This window comes from Myotis brandtii, unplaced genomic scaffold (assembly GCF_000412655.1).
Source record: "Myotis brandtii unplaced genomic scaffold, ASM41265v1 scaffold276, whole genome shotgun sequence".
In the NCBI taxonomy this organism is placed as follows: Eukaryota; Metazoa; Chordata; class Mammalia; order Chiroptera; family Vespertilionidae; genus Myotis; species Myotis brandtii.
In genome coordinates this window covers 50040-70016 of record NW_005360509.1, presented here as the reverse complement: position 1 = coordinate 70016, position 19977 = coordinate 50040, and the positions used below count along the sequence as shown (strand labels likewise).

The 19977-nt window shown below is 37.8% G+C and overlaps 1 protein-coding gene across 1 annotated transcript in view; it reads left to right on the top strand.

The window, feature by feature from the left end:
* ARHGAP28 (Rho GTPase activating protein 28) overlaps positions 1-19977 on the top strand; it is a 140902-nt gene that overhangs the window by 107672 nt on the left and 13253 nt on the right. Inside the window, exons 9-12 of the mRNA XM_005868747.2 lie at positions 6377-6539; positions 12020-12102; positions 14633-14830; positions 15167-15280. Of these exons, the coding sequence (XP_005868809.1) occupies positions 6377-6539; positions 12020-12102; positions 14633-14830; positions 15167-15280 (558 nt within the window). The remainder of the gene's footprint in view (positions 1-6376; positions 6540-12019; positions 12103-14632; positions 14831-15166; positions 15281-19977) is intronic.

Genomic DNA, 19977 nt, shown 5'->3' with positions numbered 1-19977 from the left:
GGTATCAAGTCCTTTGTTGTTTTGATACTATCACTTGGCCTTACCTAGTTTTCCTCCTTACCTATGATTAGATGTTGGTTATAGTCCTAAGTTGTGTATTCTTTTAAATTAAAACAACAATTAAAAACCAACAACAGTGAAATGACACATCAATTCACCATCAGCACTGCTGTTTGTCTTCAGTTTGGAAAGTTGAAATGTCCCATCACTGTTTTTGGTGTTGAGCACTTTAATTTGCTGTGTCCCTCTCACTCATGGAATTCATTAAGCCAATTATTATATGAGCCCTTATTTCCATTACCAGTTGCTTTAGATTGAGAAATATTCTTTGGCTCTCTTTTTAATGAACATCCTTATAAGAATTTGTAGGAATGGCCATAACCACTGCAATACGCAGTAATTCTAAAGCCCAATTCCACTTAAAGTAATGTTAATTTCTACATATAAAAACACCCGTGTGCCCAGCCGGTGTGGCTCAGTAGGTGAGCGTCGACCTATGAACCAGGAGGTCATGGTTCGATTCCCGGTCTGGGCACATGCCCAGGTTTTGCAGGCTCGATCCCCAGTGTGATACATGCAGGAGACAGCTGATCAGTGATTCTCTCTCATCATTGATGTTTCTGTCTCTCTCTCCCTCTCCCTTCCTCTCTGAAATCAATAAAAAATTATAAATAAATAAAAAATAAAAGCACCCATGCATTGTGAGTCCTTTGCTTTCTTATTTCTGTATGGCGCAAACTCTACCATTCAGTAAAGAAAAGAATCATTAGAAAAGAAAAGCTTTTTTTCATAAATTTCCAGGAGGATATGCCACTTTATCTACTGGTGGGCATACACAATGAAGAATTCCTTCCTGCTCGCGGACCACTCTCTGGCTGGTGGACATAGAAACATGCGCAGGTTAAATGATGAGTCCCTCAGAAAAATGTCCAGGGAGAGGGAAAAGTGAACACGATTCTGTTTAGAACTATTAAAAGGAAATGCATAAAGGCAGAAAAGCATCTCTTCATTTTTCTATCAGAAGTCTCTGAGCTTTTATATAGAAATCTGAGAAGATTTTTTCTAAGTGGAAACTAGAAAATAGGCTGTGTTTGTTGGAAGCTCCAGAAAGCAGATGCTGGGATGAAGTGAGGAGAAGAGCGTTATTGGGGGTAGCGCTTCTATAAGAAAAGGGGATGGAGGCAGGATTGGGCAGGCTGAGCCTCAGACCACAGTTCAGGTCTGACAGTTCCTCCTGTCCCATGAATCAGCCCTGCACTGAGCAGATGGGCCAGGCCCTAGCCTCAACACCACTCTCAATCACGGTTAGGGCTTTCTGTGGAGGAGGGGCTGGGCAGACCAGAAAGTCCCAACAGCTGGGTAGTCAACTACCTGGATTTTTGCAGATGATCAGCAAGTTCTTTTCTGAAGGGAGATCTGAGAAGAGCACCATACTTTGTCAGTGGCAGAAGGGAGAAGGGCATTTGGGGGAGTTGTGACTTCCCTGCCAGTAGAGATTCCTAAATACTGGCACAAGTTCATATAAAGGCAGGGAAATCCCTAGTGGCTCCTTCAGGTATATACTTTCTAAATTGAATCTGCTTTCATCTCAGGTTCTCATAGGTAAGGTGGTTATATACTGCTGAGCAAACATATCCTCAGGCCGAGGATGAAGGCTATCACTACTTTTGGTTAAATCTTTGGTTATATTTGGCTTATCTTTTTAAAAAATATATTTTTGTTGATTTCAGAGAGGAAGGGAGAGGGAGAGGTAGAAACATCAATGATGAGAGAGAATCATTGATTGCCTGCCTCCTGTATGCCCCACACTGGAGATCGAGCTTGCAACCTAGGCATGTGCCCTAACCTGGAATCCAACCATGACTTCCTGGTTCATAGATTGACGCTCAACCACTGAGCCATGCTGGCCAGGCTATTTGGCTAATCTTTGATTGGAAAATGCTTATCATTGGCTTATTAATTCCTTGAAAGTGTCTCATAGGCACATGCATCTCTGAATCACATTGGGTAGAAGTCCCTTTTCTCCCCTAATCAGTTTTATGTCGTTTCAGCCTACTTATTCCACCGCTTATTAGTCCAAAAAATGGAATCCAGATGTTTCCATTGTTTGAGCTCCAGGAAAGCCAATGTGAAAAAAATCTGGGCCAATGAACAAAAACAGGGGAACATGCAGTTAGAAAGGCCTTGCAACTTGATATAGTAAAGGGGTCTTTATTTCTCTCCTCATTCAAACTTTAAACTATTTTTTTTTGGTAATTTCATCTGTTAGACTATTTTTTCTAGGAATATGCTTGAGGAAAGACCATTTCAAAAAACTATGTTATAATTCTCTTCTCATTGTGCCGAGAGGATGACACTAACACTGATGTCTCAGTTACAGTCAGGCCCAGTCTTGTGCTTTTGAGGCCGGGGGAGGCCGACAGGAATGTGGTGCTGAGGGGAGCTGCTGGTGTTACCCACTCAGGCCCACAGCTGCGGGGCCCATTCCTGCATTTAAGGCCTCAGATCATTTGGAGCCGATTTAATACTTTGGTGTTTTCAATAATCCCCTCCTCATCCCCCTCCAAATGACAGAAATTTGAGTCAAGCACTGGGGAAGAAGGAAAACTGTTTGATATGTGAGTTTTTCTTTTCTGAATTATTCTGGGGCTCCTCCAAATGTTTCGTAATTAGTACCTGGCCTGCTGGTTTCCCTTCCTGCACTGGTTTTTGAAGCTGAAGGCAGGTTCTTTGCACTGTTTTACTATCTCAGAAGTGGAAGCAGGTTGTCTATTTGCCAGAGATTTAAGGACGTGGTTCTAACCCTGGCGTGGTGTTCTCATTAACATTGGGCAGAAAACATGATTCTCTAACCTCTAAATGCTCCCTGCCTTTGGCAAGGTCAATTCAACACCTGATTTCTATGGTTTCACATTTAGGGCCACAGAAATACCAGCTCTGCTCCTATACTCCTCTGTTGGCTCTGCCTAAATCCAACAGAGGGCATTCTTTCTCTGTTTTGTTTGACACTGGCCAGCAGACAAAATGAAGTGATATTATTACCCAAATATCCACAACCACATATGCATGTGTTTCCCTTGGTGACAACACTAAGGGTTATAACAAAGAGAAGGGGACATAGCTGCAGCTGGAATTTATTGAGCACTTACTGAGTGACAGGCCCTGCCTCCTGAGCTTTACATTGTATCATCTGATTTCATCTCTTTGAGGTCACTTCAATATCCCTGTGAAACAGTGAGAACTAGTTAGGCACAGGCCATACAACTAATTAGTTGTGGAATAAACTAGTTAGTTGGGATAAAAACCTAAAGAATCAGGTTATAGAGCCTGCTCTTGACACTAGAGCCATATTGCTTTTTATGTGACAGGGATCACTGTTAGAATGATGGCCACGTTAGTGTTCAGATGGCTTCCTATGGCAGAGGTATGTAGGAAATGAATTTGAATTATTTTGCCCTCACTGGTGCTTCCTGCCCACTTGAACACCGTTTCCCCTTTGCTTTACAGCAGTGGTTCCAAACAATGGATGAAAACATTTTTCTTCCCCTATATTTACTAGTAATTATCTGTTCATATTTTCTATTTCATCATGATTCAGAATTGGTATATTGTATGTTTCTAAGAATTTATTTCTTCTAGGTCGTACAATTTGATGGCATGTAATTGTTCATAGTAGTACTTTATGATCCTTTGTATTTCTGTGGTATCAGTTATAACCTCTTCTATTTCAATTCTGATTTTATTTGAGTTCTCCCTTTTTTTCTTGGTGAATCTAGGTAAAGTCTTCTCAATTTTGTGTATCTTTATAAATAAAAAGTTTTTGGTTTCATTGATCTTCTCTATTGTCTTTTTAATCTCTGTTTTAATTTCTTTCTGTTCTAATCTTCACTATTAACTTCCTTCTAATAACTTTGGGCTTTATTTGTTTTTCTTTCTTTAGTTACTTGAAGTGTAAAGTTAGGTTGTTTATTTGAGATTTTTTGTTTGTTTTATGAGGTAAGCATTTAATCACTATGAACTTCCCTCCTAAAACTGCTTTTGTTGCATCTTACAAAGTTTGGTATGTTAGAAATATAACATTTTTGTTTGCCTCAAGGTATTTTTTTTATTTTTCCTTTGATTTTTGTTTTGATCCATTAGTTTTTCAATAGCACATTATTTAATCTCCACATATTCATCAATTTTCCAATAACTGATTACCTTGCCTCTAGCCTGCTCTTCATTTTGTTAATCCTCAACAATGATAGTTTAATTGATTTTTAAAGAGAGTGGAAGGGAGGGAGGGAAGAGAGAAAGAGGGAGAGAGAGAGATGGGAGAAAGACCATCAATTGGTTGCCTTCTGTACAACCCCCAACCAGAGCCAGGGAATGAACCCACAACCAAGGTACGTACCCTTGACCAGGAATTGAACCCGAGACCCTTCAGTGTGTGGCTGACACTCTAACCACTTAGCGTCGGCCAGGTTTAGCCTACTCTTTAACTAGTGCCAAGCACCACATTCCTCCAAATCACTTTTGCATCGGGCTGTAAGAAAAGATAAATGTTACCATGTCCTTCTCTTGGAGATGGTCCATGTTGCCTCATTGCCTACAGAATGAAGTCCAGTCACCTCTCGTCTATTCCTCAGCCTCATCTTTCTCTTTATTCACCTCCTTGCCTGTGATGCACCAGCAACACTGAACTAATTGGAGTTCCCCAGACCCCCTGGCCCTCCTTGGATTTGTATCACTACTTGAGCAGTTTCTTCTGTCCATGACACCCTTCTATTTCCTGTTCTGGCAAGCTCCTTACTAGCCTTCATGACTTTGCTCTAGCAGAGTTTGATTCTTTCATGAATTCATAGCATTCAATACGTGACCTTTCTTAGAGTATTTAACACCCTAAGTTAGCATTATGAGTAAATGAAATAGTTGTATCCAATGAACTACAAGATGCCTAAAGGCAAAGAATCTATCTCATGCATCCTCCTTCGTTTAGATCCCAGTCTACGCTCTCTTTTATTCGGCAAGAGTTTTATATGTATGCTTCAATGCTGTACTAAGTGAATTTATCAGCAGAGGTTGGTTTATTAGCTATATATTGAGAGCTTCTCGAGGAAAATAAGAAAAATCTCTCGATGTCATCAAAAGATGGCTTGAAATCATGTCTGTGTCTATTAAAGACGTGTCCTGCCAGGGCACCCATGTTTTGCAGGCTCTGGGAGCCATGAGAGCATTTATTTCTGGGGTGGTTAATGAGCTGCTCCTTAGGAGGAAAAAGTCTGATTTAAAAACTGACTCTGGCTATGCATGTCTACAGACTGGAAGAATTAGGCTTCTCATAGGAATAAAGCAGGGATCTTAAAGAAATTGAGAGTTTTCAAAGTTGCATTGTAAGTATCCTTTTTGGAACTGTTAGGGTCAACCAGGGAATTGACTTAACTATCTGCTATTAATAGTAACATCTGTAGTTGAAGGAAGCAGTAGAAAGTGAGTTTGACTTTGAAAAAGAAACATGAAGAATTGGTGGCACTGATCCAATGAATTGATAATGTAAAATGTATCACCCAAGTAGAACTTAAGCAGGCTTAGCGTTTTGTTTCTTAAAGTATTTACACAATGTTCCAAACCTTCTGAAGGATTGGACAAGCATGCACACATGTGGGAGACATGTGTATGTCTTGGCTTAAAACTTTGCCATAACTGCTCCAGGAAGATGTCATTGGTTTGTAGGTTGAATGAGATCAGAGTTTCTTTATTCTGGATGTGAATTAACTGAGAGGCATACATTCATGATCTAATTTAGAAATTCTAGATGGCCAGGATAGAAAAGAAATGGAGTCTTTGTCAAAATCTAACAATATAACTGCATTATCATGTAGGGATAGGTGGCATTCTGCCAAAACCACATAAATGAAATTATGACCTGAGGAAAAAATTCTTATATTTGTGTAGAATTAGCAAATGATTTCAAGATTAACATTGTTCAAAAAGATTGTAGAAAACCATTTTAAAAAATTAATTCAGAGCCCTAACCGGTTTGGCTCAGTGGATTAGAGCGTCAGCCTGCGGACTGAAGGGTCCCAGGTTCGATTCCAGTCAAGGGCATGTACCTTGGTTGCGGGCACATCCCCAGTAGGGGGTGTGCAGGAGGCAGCTGATCAATGTTTCTCTCTCATCGATGTTTCTAACTCTCTGTCCCTCTCCCTTCCTCTCTGTAAAAAATCAATAAAATATATTTTAAAAATTAATTCAGAAATGACTATTTCAATTCTTTAATCATTTTGGGAAAAGTTAGGCTTTTTAATAGTTTGTGTATGAACAGCTTTCAAAGTGGGGTGGAGGGTATCAGGTGGTAAAAGCTCATTAAATATTGACTGTTTTCCTTGATTTTCAGCAATACCGTGAAGAACTGGATGCCAAGTTTAATACTGACAAATTTAAATGGGACAAAATGTGCCATAGAGAAGCGGCAGTGATGTTGAAAGCCTTTTTCAGAGAATTACCCACTTCTCTCTTCCCTGTGGAATATATACCTGCCTTCATCACTCTAATGGAAAGTAGGTGGAAGATGTTAAGTGTGAATGGACTAAGCTATAAGGTCAATAAAGTGACTTAGAGTAGAAGAAAGATACAAACTAAAATGTGATCCGAAGTGTGTATTTGCTCTTTCCTGGCAATGCTTGGTGAAATACTGTGTTTGATGGTAAGCAGTCATCTCTTTACATAATTAGTCTGATAGATATGATTTAGAGAGTTTTATAATCATTAAAAGGTAGAGGGTTTTGCAGAAGGAATAGACTCTCGAGATTTAAATTCCTGCTCAACCAATTGTTAGCCATGCAATGAACCTTTCTGGGCTTCATTAGTGTGCCTATAAATTGAAGTTGATAGTTATATATCAGCGTTGTTGTGGCTATTGGGTGAAAACATCTAGAATAGTGTCTGGTGTGTAATAGTCCTTAAAAAAATATAAGTCCTCTCTATTCTTTGAATCTAAAATCCTGCCCTGATGATGTAACACATAATAAATGTTATACAGAATGTGTCTTCTCTTTGAAAATTATATCACATAGTACTTCTGAAAATTACAAAGACACGTAGATTAGGCCTTAAGTGAGTACTGTGATAAAAGTATAGCAATGGAAAGTATGTGTTGTGTTTGGCAATGAGGGAATGATTTGTCATGGCTTCAGCCTAAGGGTTGAATATTTCAGAGGTTGTGACAAGAGAGAAATTTAGAAAAGTAGAATGGAGCTAGTGGGGCTTTCACTACTAATCTGAGGAATTCAGGGATCACAGACCTAAATATGTACAGTAAATCCTCACTTGTCATTGATAGATTCTGCATCTTTAAGTGAAACAATTATGAGGAAACCATAGGCTAATTGATGTAAACAAGAGTTAAGTTATGATGAAACAATGTTGAATGCGATGATGTTATTCGAGGACTTACTGTACAAGCCTGTTAAGTAAATGGTGATTCTACATGGACAGAAAAGGGCTGTGGGCAGACTGAGAGGACACGCCCCAAATGATGAGGCAGCCACTGCTCAGCTCTGCTCTTCCCTATCTGTCTGCAGCCAGTACACTTCATTTAAGGGAGAGAATCTGGAAGTATCCTGAAAAGGTTCACAGAGGAGTCCATAGTTCTTTGTGTGATTTTGAAAGTGAAAAATACTACATTACAGTGAGTGATTTGAAACCAGCCAACCCCACAGGGAAGCCCAAAGGTCAGGGCTACTACCAGCAGGGAATACAGCCTTTTTGCCAGGTAGAGTAAACTTTAGTTGTAATGAGATTTTCTGAAATGAAGAATTATAGACGTAGGTATGTGTGTTAACTCTGCCCCTCTTCATACTCTGAAACAGAGTATAGAGGATATAGAGTCACTTCCACTAGGATATAGAGTCACTTCCAATATAAAGTAATTACTTTATATTTTCAAACTTGGAACAAATATTGTCCATAAAATTAAAGGACTAATAGTTCATCAATCAAACCTGAGATATTTGCATGAAAATGTTGATAGCTTTCTAAGGAAATAATGACCTCAGGACAAAAAAGGGATGCAGTAAATGAATTAAGTACCAAACCATTAAACACAAAACAGTAGGGCCAGGTTTCTTAAATAAAATGAAAATGGATTATTTGCTAGTTTAGATTTTTAATCTTAACAGGAACTTTATAATTTATCTGAAATTAACGGAGATACAGTCTGCATCTGTTATCTCCCCCATAGAAGTTTTTGGGGATTACATTGGAAGATTATAGACAGCCCTTAGCCTGCTGTGTACTTGTTAAAATAATGCTTTCTCTGTCCCTAAATACTTGTACTGAGATGTGCTCCTGATAGTCCTGATATTCAGTCAAACTCATGTCAGCATGCATTAGCTGTTTTCAGAAATATCCTGCACCTGTGTCATTTTTGTTTACAAATTTGACATAAATCTCTAGAAATCCACATGGGGATTGTGCTGAGAAAATATGACACAATCCCCTAAATACTCCTTCCAACTGCTCCTTCATTATGTGGTTATTTGTATTTGTCATCTATTCCTAACTTGGGTGCACACAACCTCTTGTAACAAGTACCTGGTCACAGGAGTGTTGCCAGTATTGTGAAGCTAAGTGACTAGAAGCAGCTGACTGCCTTTCATCCATTGACTATACATAGATAGATTTTTCATCAACTTGAGAACTCCCCAGGGATTCTAGAACATAATGCTTCCTGCCAGGAACTCCCCACTAAGAGGCCATTTTGAGGAGAATACAGAGAGACAAAGCAAAACCTGGATGCTATAGTAAACTCCACATTTTTCAGCACAGCTGGTTGTAGATTAACCAGTTGTGGATGGAATTGCTAAAATCCCTTCCCTGAAATGGGAAGAGTTGGCATTGAGAACAAAAGCATAAATGCCAAACGTCTAGCGCCATCTTCTGTCATTGTCAAGGAATAAAATATCAACAATCTCCAGAGATCCAAATAGAATCACCTTCCCTAAATGTCCACTTAAGATCTAGAATACCTGTCATTAATCAGAACAAGAGAAAACACACATAGAGGTAACGACTTAGAGGCACTGATGTGAACATTCTACACATATTAACTTATTTAATCTTTCCTTTTTAATGCCGGGCATTCTCTTTACAGAAGCTACCTTGTTTAAAGTTTTAAGTTATCATCTTTGCTGATAATATGCCTTAGAAATGGCTCATGATTGAAGCTTTGTTGGATTCCCCAGAAGCAGCATCTCATAGTGTGTATGGAACATTTATTAGGGTGTACACTTGGGTTCCACACTTCTGAAAGGGAAGGGTAAGGAAGCAGAATTGGGCAGAGGATAAGGCTGGGCAGTGGTGCAGTCTGAGCCAAGCCCTCATGCAACCCTCTAGAGAGCTCTGAAGCTGGGTGGCCTTTCAGAATGGTTTCCCAGTGCAGGGAGAAAGGTGGGCATTTTTATTCTGAATCAGGCTGTGAGTGGATATAGACTGAACCTCAGAAGACAGCATGACCTTAGGCAAAACAGCCTGGGAGAGCCGTTTCTAGGAAGAGCTGCCAGCTGAGGGGTTATATCCTTCAGTCGTGCAGGGGGGATGCAGGCTGGCATCATGTTCCCTGTCCCACTACAGGCATGATGTGAAAACAAAGAGACTTTCTAAGTTTCTGAGACACCCCCACATGAAGAAGAAACAAATGAATTTTTAGAGGCAGTCCAACATACAAAGGAAATCTTAGTTATGAAATAAAGCCCACATTTATTGTTTTCTTTATTTCTTTTTTTAATTTAATTCTTTATTGTTTAAAGTATTACATATGTCTCCTTTCCCCCCATTGACCTCTCCCCGGCCGCTCCCACCCCCCAGCACATGTCCTCACTCCCCTACTGTCTATGTCCATTGGTTATGCTTATATGCATGCATATGTAAAGACCACATTTCTTGAGCTAAAGGGATTACTCTATCCATAAACCACTATGCACAAGAGTACCTCTTGTTGCTCTTGGTGTTAACAGGTTTCTTCTCTGATTTCATGAATCCATACTTTAATAAGAGGTACTAATTCATATGTAATAATCTGTCCCTACATTAAATAGAAGATATTTCAGCACTGTCTCTTACACAGCAATGGATGGGACATTCCCAAAACATTTACCCAACGGCACCAAAGTAAATGTCCAGCACTTTAGTCCACATACTACATAAAGCATACACAATGGCAAAGGCAAATTGGTCCAAACTTTTCAAAATTAGTGGTGGCAAAAAAATCCCCTGAGAGACCGGTGATAAAATCTTGCCATTTCTGTAATTGTCACAACCCAGGAAAAACTATAAAGGATAGGGCATGGATCACAATCCCACTTTAAGTATAATTGGAGCATTTATAACTGGATTTTATGTAATTGCCCAAATCACAAAGCCTTAAGTAGGTTTCAGTAATGTTTGGGTTTTCCCCCCAAAGCTGTCCTCTGTATCTATGAATTTGTTTTTTTGAAAAGGTGTTGTTTTTTGGAGGGTATTTTTTAGCTTTAGATTCCACAGATAAGGGAGATCAGATGCTATTAGTCTTTCTCTGTCTGACTTATTTCACTTAGCACAATGCCCTCAAGCTCCATCCATGTTATTGCAAATGGCAAGATTTCATTTTTTATGTCTCAATAATATCCCGTTTGTGTGTGTGTGTGTGTGGGTGTGTGTGTGTACCAGTGTGTGTAGCACATTCTCTTTTTCCATTTATCTATAATTGGACACTTGGATTGTTTCCATATTCTGACTAATGTAAATAATGCTGCAGTGAATACTGGGATGCATATGTCTTTTCCAGTTAGTATTTTCATTTTCTTAGATTAAATACCCAGAAGTGATTTGCTGGATCATATGACAAATTTGTTTTAATTTTTTGAGGCACCTCCATCCTGTTTTCCATAGTGGCTGTACCAATTTACATTCCCACCAACTGTACACAAGGGTTCCCTTTTCTCCATATCCCTGCCAACACCTGTTATTGTCTTTTTTATAATAGCCATTCTAACAGGTGTGAGGTAATATTTCATTGTGGTTTGATTTGCATTTCCCTGATGATTAATGATGGTGAGCATCTTTACTTGTACCTGTTGGCCACCTATATGTCTTTGGAAAAATGACTGTTCTTCTGCCCGTTTTTAAATCAGATTGTTTGGGGTTTTTTGCTATTGAGTTGTATTAGTTCTTTATGTTTTGGATATTTGCCCCTTAATATATAATGATTCACAGACGTAATGATTTGCAAATGTTTCTGACATTCAGCAGGTTGCCTTTTCATTTTGTGGGTGGTATCCTTTCCTGTATAAATGCTGTTGAGTTTGACATAGTCCTACTTGTTAATTTTTCTTTCTGCTGCTTTTGCTTTTGGTGTCAGATTCAGAAATTCATCACCAAGACCTATGTCGAGGACCCACTGCCAATGCTTTCTTCTAGGAGTTTTATGGTTCCAGGTCTTTCGTATAAGTCTTTACTCCAATTTGAGTTTTAAGTCATTTAACTTTTATAACAGCCAGTGAGGGAGGTGGAAAGACTACTTCCATTTTGCAAATGATAAAATAGAAGCAACAAGGGGTTAAATAGCCTGACCAAGGTCACTCAGTGACTAAGCAGTACCTGCAGGATTGGAAGCTGCTTATATGGCCCATGTTCCTAATAATTATATTTTGCTGCTTCTTTATGTGGAAACAAGATTTATTTTCTCTTGAACTTCAAGCTTTTTGTTTATAGCATAAAAGTAAAGTAAGGCCTGTGAAAGCACTTTGAAATGGGAAATGTTATATAAATCCAGAATTATTTTGAGGATCTTGGCCACCTGCCTCTACAATGGCATCACGGGATGTGAGAGGAGAGCTGATAGACTGTCCACACGAACAAATTTAATTGTTGGGCACAAAAACTGAGTCCTTACCACCGAGAGCTGTCAGAAGCCCTCCTCTGCCACCAGATGTAGCGAGGAATGCTGTCAGAATACATCAGTCGTGTTCCAAATGAGTGGTTATTTCTGTTTTCTTGTTAGGAGGGCCTCACATCAAAGTACAGTTTCAAGCCTTACACCTCATGGTCATGGCACTGCCTGATGCCAACAGGGACACAGCTCAGGTATGTTGTATTGACCTCATGTTTTATCATTGGCTCTTGTTGGTCAGAGGAAATGGCTCAGATGGAAAAGTGAAAAACAAGCTGAGCATGCTGTGAACCTGTTCCCTTCCATGCTCCCACTGCTCTTCTCCGGAGGAAGACAAGAAAGAATGTAAATCCTGGAGTCTTCCTTGAACATTTCAGTGTCATCCATTCAATCTGTTAGATGTTGAATGTCTACCATGTGCCAGGCCCTGGGCGAGGGTTAGGATTAGGAAAAGCAAACATGGAAGACTTAAGTAGGATCATGTCAGAAACAAACAAGAATATTATGTAAGTTGTAAAATATAAAACTCTATGATTGCTGGTCCTCAGCTGCCCACCTCAGTCTAGTGGCAAAAGATCTGAGGAGTGTACTTGGGGAGGAATTTTAAAATCAGTGATTTAATTTTTTTAAATGTTCATGCCTTAACATTTGCAAATTCAATTTAAAGAATTCTACAATCTCTGAATTTTAGAGGTTATGAGCTAGGAACTTGTCATTTTATGGATTAGGAAAATTAAACTCAGAAAAGTGATTTCTCCATTAACATATGATAGAACATTTGATAGAATCCTGTTCCATAGTTCTTCATCCCAAATATCCCTCCCTTCATTTCAAATTCATTCTGTTGCTGTATGATGGTAAAAAAATCAAAGTTTCTCTTGCTATTTGATAGTGATTCTGTATACGATAGGGCATTTGTTATAAGTATGATAGGTGTTGAGAATCTTTGAAATGAGGTTAGATGAGTTAGAAAGAGCCAATAATTTTGAGGCCAGTAAACATAATGCTAAAAACAAATATGATTCTTTTTAAAAAATATATTTTATTGATTTTTTTTACAGAGAGGGATAGAGAGTTAGAAACATCAATCAGCTGCCTCCTGCACATCCCCTACTGGGGATGTGCCCGCAACCAAGGTACATGCCCTTGACTGGAATCGAACCTGGGACCCTTCAGTTCGCAGGCAAACGTTCTATCCACTGAGCCAAACCGGTCAGGGCTAAATATGATTCTTAATGCTGCCTCTTATCAAACATTTTAATTTGATGAGGACCCTTCCTCCCACATAGTGAAAACACCTATGTTAATTATATGTTAATTATATCCTCAATCCAAAGATGGGGGTTGGCTATGACATGAGAACCTTTCTCTAATACAATTTGGTAATTTTTCAAAAGCTGGAATTTATTAGTTTTTTACTTTGTCTAAGCAATGATCTTTTATCCAAAAAAAAATGCATCAGGTATCAGATATCTCAGTCAAAATATTATCTATCCTTTCATATAATTGAGGATGTAGTAATTATCAGGAAATTCATTACATTTCTAACAGAATATCTTCAAAAAACATTATGGAACTTGTGAAGAATCAATCTCCCCGCCCCCCCCTGCCTCCCTTGCCTTCCTCCCCCCATGCTTTGCTCTCTCCCATTCTAAATTGTGACTGGAACTAGATTGACATTGGTGTGGTGTACATAGAAATCAAGAGCTCTGGCTCAAGAATCAGATGTCTTCAGTTCAAATCCTGGTTTTGCTACTTAATGAACTGATGCTTGACAAGGCTATCAATTCTTCTCCACCTTAGTTTCTCATCTATAAAACTATATTAATATTGGTACCTACCACACAAGATTTTGAAATATGATAAAATCAGTGGATATATATAAAGTACTAAGAATAATGCCTGGCTCATAATAAACCCTCAGATAAATGTTAACTATTATTATTCTTATGTGCTGTCCATTTTCTCATTACAAATACTACAGCAGAATTCAAACTTGAGAAACTAAAGAGCATTTCCCTTCAGGATTTCAGTCCTCTAGGTGAATTTCAGAAGGTCTGATAAACATTTATACTTTGTTGGCTTAGCCAAACTGTTATTAAGCTTTCTCAAAGCTTTTTAAAAAACATTTTAAAACAGCTGCATGTAAGCATTTCCCTTTGGTCTACTGAAGATTCCAAAATTGAAAAACAATGGAAAAATGATATCCACTAAGTAAAATTTAAAAATTTTTTCAATTGTGTTTACATTTTGCCTGAGGAATGAGATACTCACTTTTTTTAAAAAAATGAATTTTCCTTTCCCAAGAAAACAGTAGTTTTTAACAGTGATGCTTTAAATTAAGAGTTGTTTTTTTTTAATTACTTTTCTTCAAAATGAAATTACATTACATGTTATTTATCTTTTTTGCAATACAGTATTTTCTAGTCCTAGTTTACTATTTAATTTTAGTATTTGTCAAACTTGTTTAGGATAACAGAAAAGAAAATGCAAACTATTATTCATAGAGATTCCACTATAATAAACTCCATGAAAACTATTCACATTTCTCATCAGCACTTTTAAGCAAGTAAAGGGGAGCATGACATTTAGCCATTCTGTACTTCTGAGAATAATCTGACAATTTTCCTGAGGCACAGTAAATGGGTACAGAAATAGATGAAGATGTTCATTGGTGTCTTTTGATAATTTACATTAGTGTGACACAATGCTGTATCTTCTTAGGCCCTCATGACATTCTTCAATAAAGTGATTGCCAATGAATCAAAGAACCGAATGAGCATATGGAACATTTCTACCATAATGGCACCAAACCTTTTCTTCAGCAGAAGCAAGCATTCTGACTATGAAGAATTACGCTTAGCAAACACTGCAGCCCACATCATCCGCCTAATGCTCAACTACCAGAAAATTCTGTGGAAGGTGAGTAATAGTGTGATAACCTTAATGTACTCCTTTCAAGTCTACCAGCACCCAGGAAACAATGGCTCCATGAGGAAGCAATGCCCTTAGTCACAGGGAAGAAATATGAGAATATAATCCCAGGTTACCTGTAGCATCGTTATGCATCCTTTGAGGGCTGCTCCTGAACTTGTCCTCTCTTTTTAAATATGAATTCTAATAGTTTTTTCTAATTTTTACAAGGACAAATGCCACATTATACTGAGTGGCTATGAATTACCGTAACGGAAGACAGAATCTACTGGGAAGGTTTAATTCAAGTGTTTTCCTTCAGGTCAAGCTGTTTTTCTTCTCCAGGTCCCATCTTTCTTAATCAATCAAGTCCGAAGAATGAATGAAGCCACCATGTTGTTAAAGAAGCAGCTCCCAAGTGTCAAAAAATTGCTAAGGAGGAAGACCATAGAACGAGAGGTAATAATAAACATGGATGCAAATGTTACAGCCCAGGTTTTTATTTCTCAGAGTGAGGCACAAAGTAGCTTGTCATTTAGAACCAGAAATTTTATATTCTCACCAAATGCCAGTCTTGTGACTATAAACTTTGTGGAAATTGTGTCCATGGCAGAATACTGTGATCTTTTCGTTTTGCTATGCATTTTGGTTGACGTTTTTGAAATATCTTTCTCATGCTTACTGTTTTATTCTGTCAAGTACTTTAAGCTAAAATGGTTCTCACAAAAACTGAAAGTTGATGTTTTAGTCCCTATGAATTAGATTTAAGAATTTAAAATATCTGATACATAGAGAAGGAAACTTCTTTAGTGATCGAATTCTGAAAGAATATCTTAGCCTCAGGTTGTTTTGTGTAAATTCATTGCATTCTGAAGAATATTTGCATTAGCACAGCTTGTATAGAGGCGAATAATGGAAAGAGGTGCAAAATATCCTTACACTAGGATACTTTTCCATTGTTTTCAAACAGAGTGGAAGGGAGGGAGGCGGGGAAAGGGGCGAGAGAGAGAAAGAAAAACATCAATGTGAGAGAGACACATCGATTGGTTGCCTCCCGCATGTGCCCTGACCAACCCAGCAGGGCTAGGGATCGAACCCACACCCGAGGTACATGCCTTGACCAGGAATGCAACCCCAACTCTTTGGACTGCAGACCAGTGCTCTAATCACTGAGCCAAACCGGTGAGGGCTAGAAGAATTATCTTTATTGCTTTAATTTAACTTGAGGATGATTATGAGTGTCAGGCATAGCATTTTACCTTGAGGAGGATAGAGAGATACATAAAACTCACTTTGCCCCTTAAAGGAATTTACACCTAATGTAGGAGACAGGTGTGTAGAGAGCTAGGGATATGCATTAGGTGCCAGATCAACTGTGCACACAATGTGTAAGGACCATGCAGAGGAGAAAGAAATGTGCTCCATCATGGGAAATTGTGAACAGTTTCGTGGAAAAAGTGTAATTCGAGCTGCATGTTGAAGGATGGATAGCATTTTGAAGGGAGAAAAGAAGGGAAAGCTCATCCAGGGAAAGGAATGGTAAATGCCAAGGTGGTGAGTGCTGCTGGTTGATTTATCACAGTCATGATGAATGGCTGTATTCCCTTATTGGTAATAGGCAAAGTGACTTTAGATCAAGTAGAACCAAGACATTTATATATTTTAAAAAATTGTTTTGAGAAAAATTCACATAATAGAAAATTCACCATTTTAAATATTTTGAAATGTACAATTCATTGGTTTTGATGCATTCACAATGTCATGCAACTGTCACCATCATCGGATTCCATAATACTTTCATCATCCCTAAAAGAAACCCCTTGCCAATTAAGCACTCATTCCTCATTACTCCCTCTTCACAGCCCCTGAAAAGCATTAATCTACTTTTTGTTCTGAGTTTACCTATTTTGGACATTTCATATAAATGGAATCATACAATATATGGTCTTTTGTGTTTGACATCTTTCACTTAGCAAAATGTTTTCAAAATTCATCATATTGTAGCATATATTACTACTTCAGCTCATATAAGCATCTTTTCGTGTGCTTATTGGCCATTTGTATATCTTCCTTGGAGAAATATCTACCCAGATATTTTCTCATTTTTGTTTGGGTTATTTGAATTTTTATTATGTTGTAAAACTTCGTATAATCTATATACAAGTCCCTTATCAGATGTGTAGTTTGAAAATATTTGTGTCCTTTGACACACAAAGGTTTTTATGATGAAGTGTAATTGTATCTATTTTTGTTGATCATGTTTTTGTTGTCATCTCTAAGAATCCTTTGTCAAATCCAAGATCATAAAGATTTAACCCTATGTTTTTGTCTAAGAATTTTATAGTTTTAGTTTATATTTATATATAAACAAACATATATATATGTTTGCTTCATTTTGAGTTGTTTTTAGGAGATAATATGAGGTAGGGGTACACATTCATTCTTTTACATGTGGCTGCCCAGTTATCCCAGCACCATTTGTTGAAAAGACTATTCTTTCCCCAGTGAATGGTCTTGGCACTTTTGTCAAAAATTAATTTATAATAGATGTATAACTTTATTTCTACAATCTTAATTATGTTCCATTGATCTATATGGCTATTCATATGCCAGTATCACATTGTTTTGATTACTGTACCTTTGTGTGTTTTTTTAATATTTTTTAATGATTTCAGAAAGGATGGGAGAGGGAAAGATAGAAACATCAATGATGAGAGCATCATTGATTGACCTCCTGCACGTCTACAATCTTAATTATGTTCCATTGATCTATATGGCTATTCATATGCCAGTATCACATTGTTTTGATTACTGTACCTTTGTGTGTTTTTTTAATATTTTTTAATGATTTCAGAAAGGATGGGAGAGGGAAAGATAGAAACATCAATGATGAGAGCATCATTGATTGACTGCCTCCTGCACGCCCCCACTAGGGTTTGAGCCTGCAACCTGGGCATGTGTCCTGACCAGGAATCAAACCTTGACCTCCTGGTTCATAGGTGATGCTCAACCACTGAGCCACATCAGCCGGGCTGTACCTTTGTTTTAAGTTTTGAAATTGAAAAATGTAAGCACTCCAACTTTTTATTTTTCAAACAAATTTGGTTATTTTGGATTCCATGTATTCCTGTATGAATTTTAGAAGCAACTTTTTCATTTCTGCAAAAAAAGGTACTTGGGATTTTGATAGGGGTTGGATTGAATATGTAGATTAATTTGGAAGTATTGCCACTCTAATAATATTAAGCTTTCCAGTACAAGAGAATGAGTTGTCTTTCCATTTTTTAAAGTTCTCTATAATTTTTTCAGTGTTTCATAGTTTTTAGTGTATTAGTCTTGCACTTTCTTGATCACACAGTTTTTTTGATATGATTGAAAATGATATTGTTTTCTTTATTAATTTTGGGGTGTTTAAGTGTTAGTATATGAAAATACAACTGAATTTTATATATTGATGTTGTATCCTGCAATTTTGCTGAATTCTTTGATTAGTTCTAAAAGTTTATTTTTGTTTGTGTAGATTCTATAAGATAATGTTATGCTTTCTATGATGAGAATTTTCCTTCTTCCTTTCCAATCTGGGTGCCTTTTATTCCTTTTTCTTGCTAAATTGCCCTGACTAGAACTTTCTGTAAAATATTAAGTAAGAAGGCAGGGCAGAGCCTGAATGTCAGCTAGAGGTGAGAGTTCAAGTTCTTTTCAGGTCTTTCCTGAACCATGTGCACAGCCTTGGACATGTGCATGGCCTTCTGGATTCTCTGGAATATGTTGGAGCTTTTCAGAGCCCTAATTTCTCAAAGTATGTCATGGCCTTCTGGATTCTCTGGAATATGTTGGAGCTTTCAGAGCCCTAATTTCTCAAAGTATGTGGATCTCTAGGCTTGCCTCTAAAGCTTTTTAGTCTCTTTCCCCCATAACTCTTACCCACTGCATCAGACAGCAATGATAAAACATTTGCCTATAGATGTTTTCAACATTATACTATTTTATCCCTGATCAAGTTCCAGGTTAGGCAAGCTAAAGGCAGTCCTTTTGAGCCAGTGTTCCAGGGAACCATGAGACAGATCAGAACAAATAATTATTCTTTGTGAGTGAGGTGTCTTTTGCTCCCTCTATGACCTGTACCAGGAATGCAGGCTGTTATTTTCAAGGCTATTAATGAGCTAGGGAACAGAGATGGGAAAAGGGTAAGTTAAAAAGCCATAAAGCTTACTGTTCTTACCAAAATTCAGCTGTTTTTCTTACTTAGGCACTCTCTGGTTGCAACCTCCGGGGTGGTATCCAGAGTTCTGAAAAAGTTGATACCAACAATTTTTGCCACTTTATTCATTGCTTTTATGGAGAGACAGTCTTTTGGACTCCTTACTCTGCCATTTTCACTGTGAACAATTTTAATGGCAAAGTATGATATGTTCAGAGCTGAAACTGAGGTCAGGTCAGGCTTTGCTGTAGGAGCCTTGGCGAATTAGTTTTTATTTGAATCTCAGGTTTATTATAAATTGGAGTGGGGGTGGAGGAAGTAGTGTTTTCTATCTCACAGAGTTATCATTAGCATCAACTCATAAAATGTGTGTAAGCACTTTGTAAATTGTACAATGCTATATAAACATAAATTATTTTAATTGTAAATTAAAACCAAGGCAGAATTTAAAAGTTGTAAGTATCATGGAAGCAACACTTAAAGATGAAGAAATAGTCTTTCTTCAGTTCTCTTGTACTATACCATGTTTTTAATTCTTAAGTTTGATTGGAATAGACAGTTCATTGAAAGGTTAAAAAATTCAAAAGGTAAGAAAGACAATAGAATAAAAATTGGATACCTTGACTTCCTCTCTCAGAGACAAATGATGCTACCAATGCAGGTTGTATGTCCACAGGAACTTGCAGGTGTATGTACTTCCGGAGAAAACTGTGCACATACAAGCGGATATGAGTAAATGTCCTCCCCACTTTTTTCCATGAATGATATAACACACATAAAACACTGTCCTGCACCTTGGTGATTATTCCACATCGGTCCACAAAGCCTTCTTCTCTGCTTCTTTTGCACGATATTCCACAGACACATCATAATTTATTTAAGCTACCCCATACTATGAACAGTTAGATGGTGTCCAGGCTTTTGAAGAGTTTTATATCAGTGAATAAACTTGTTT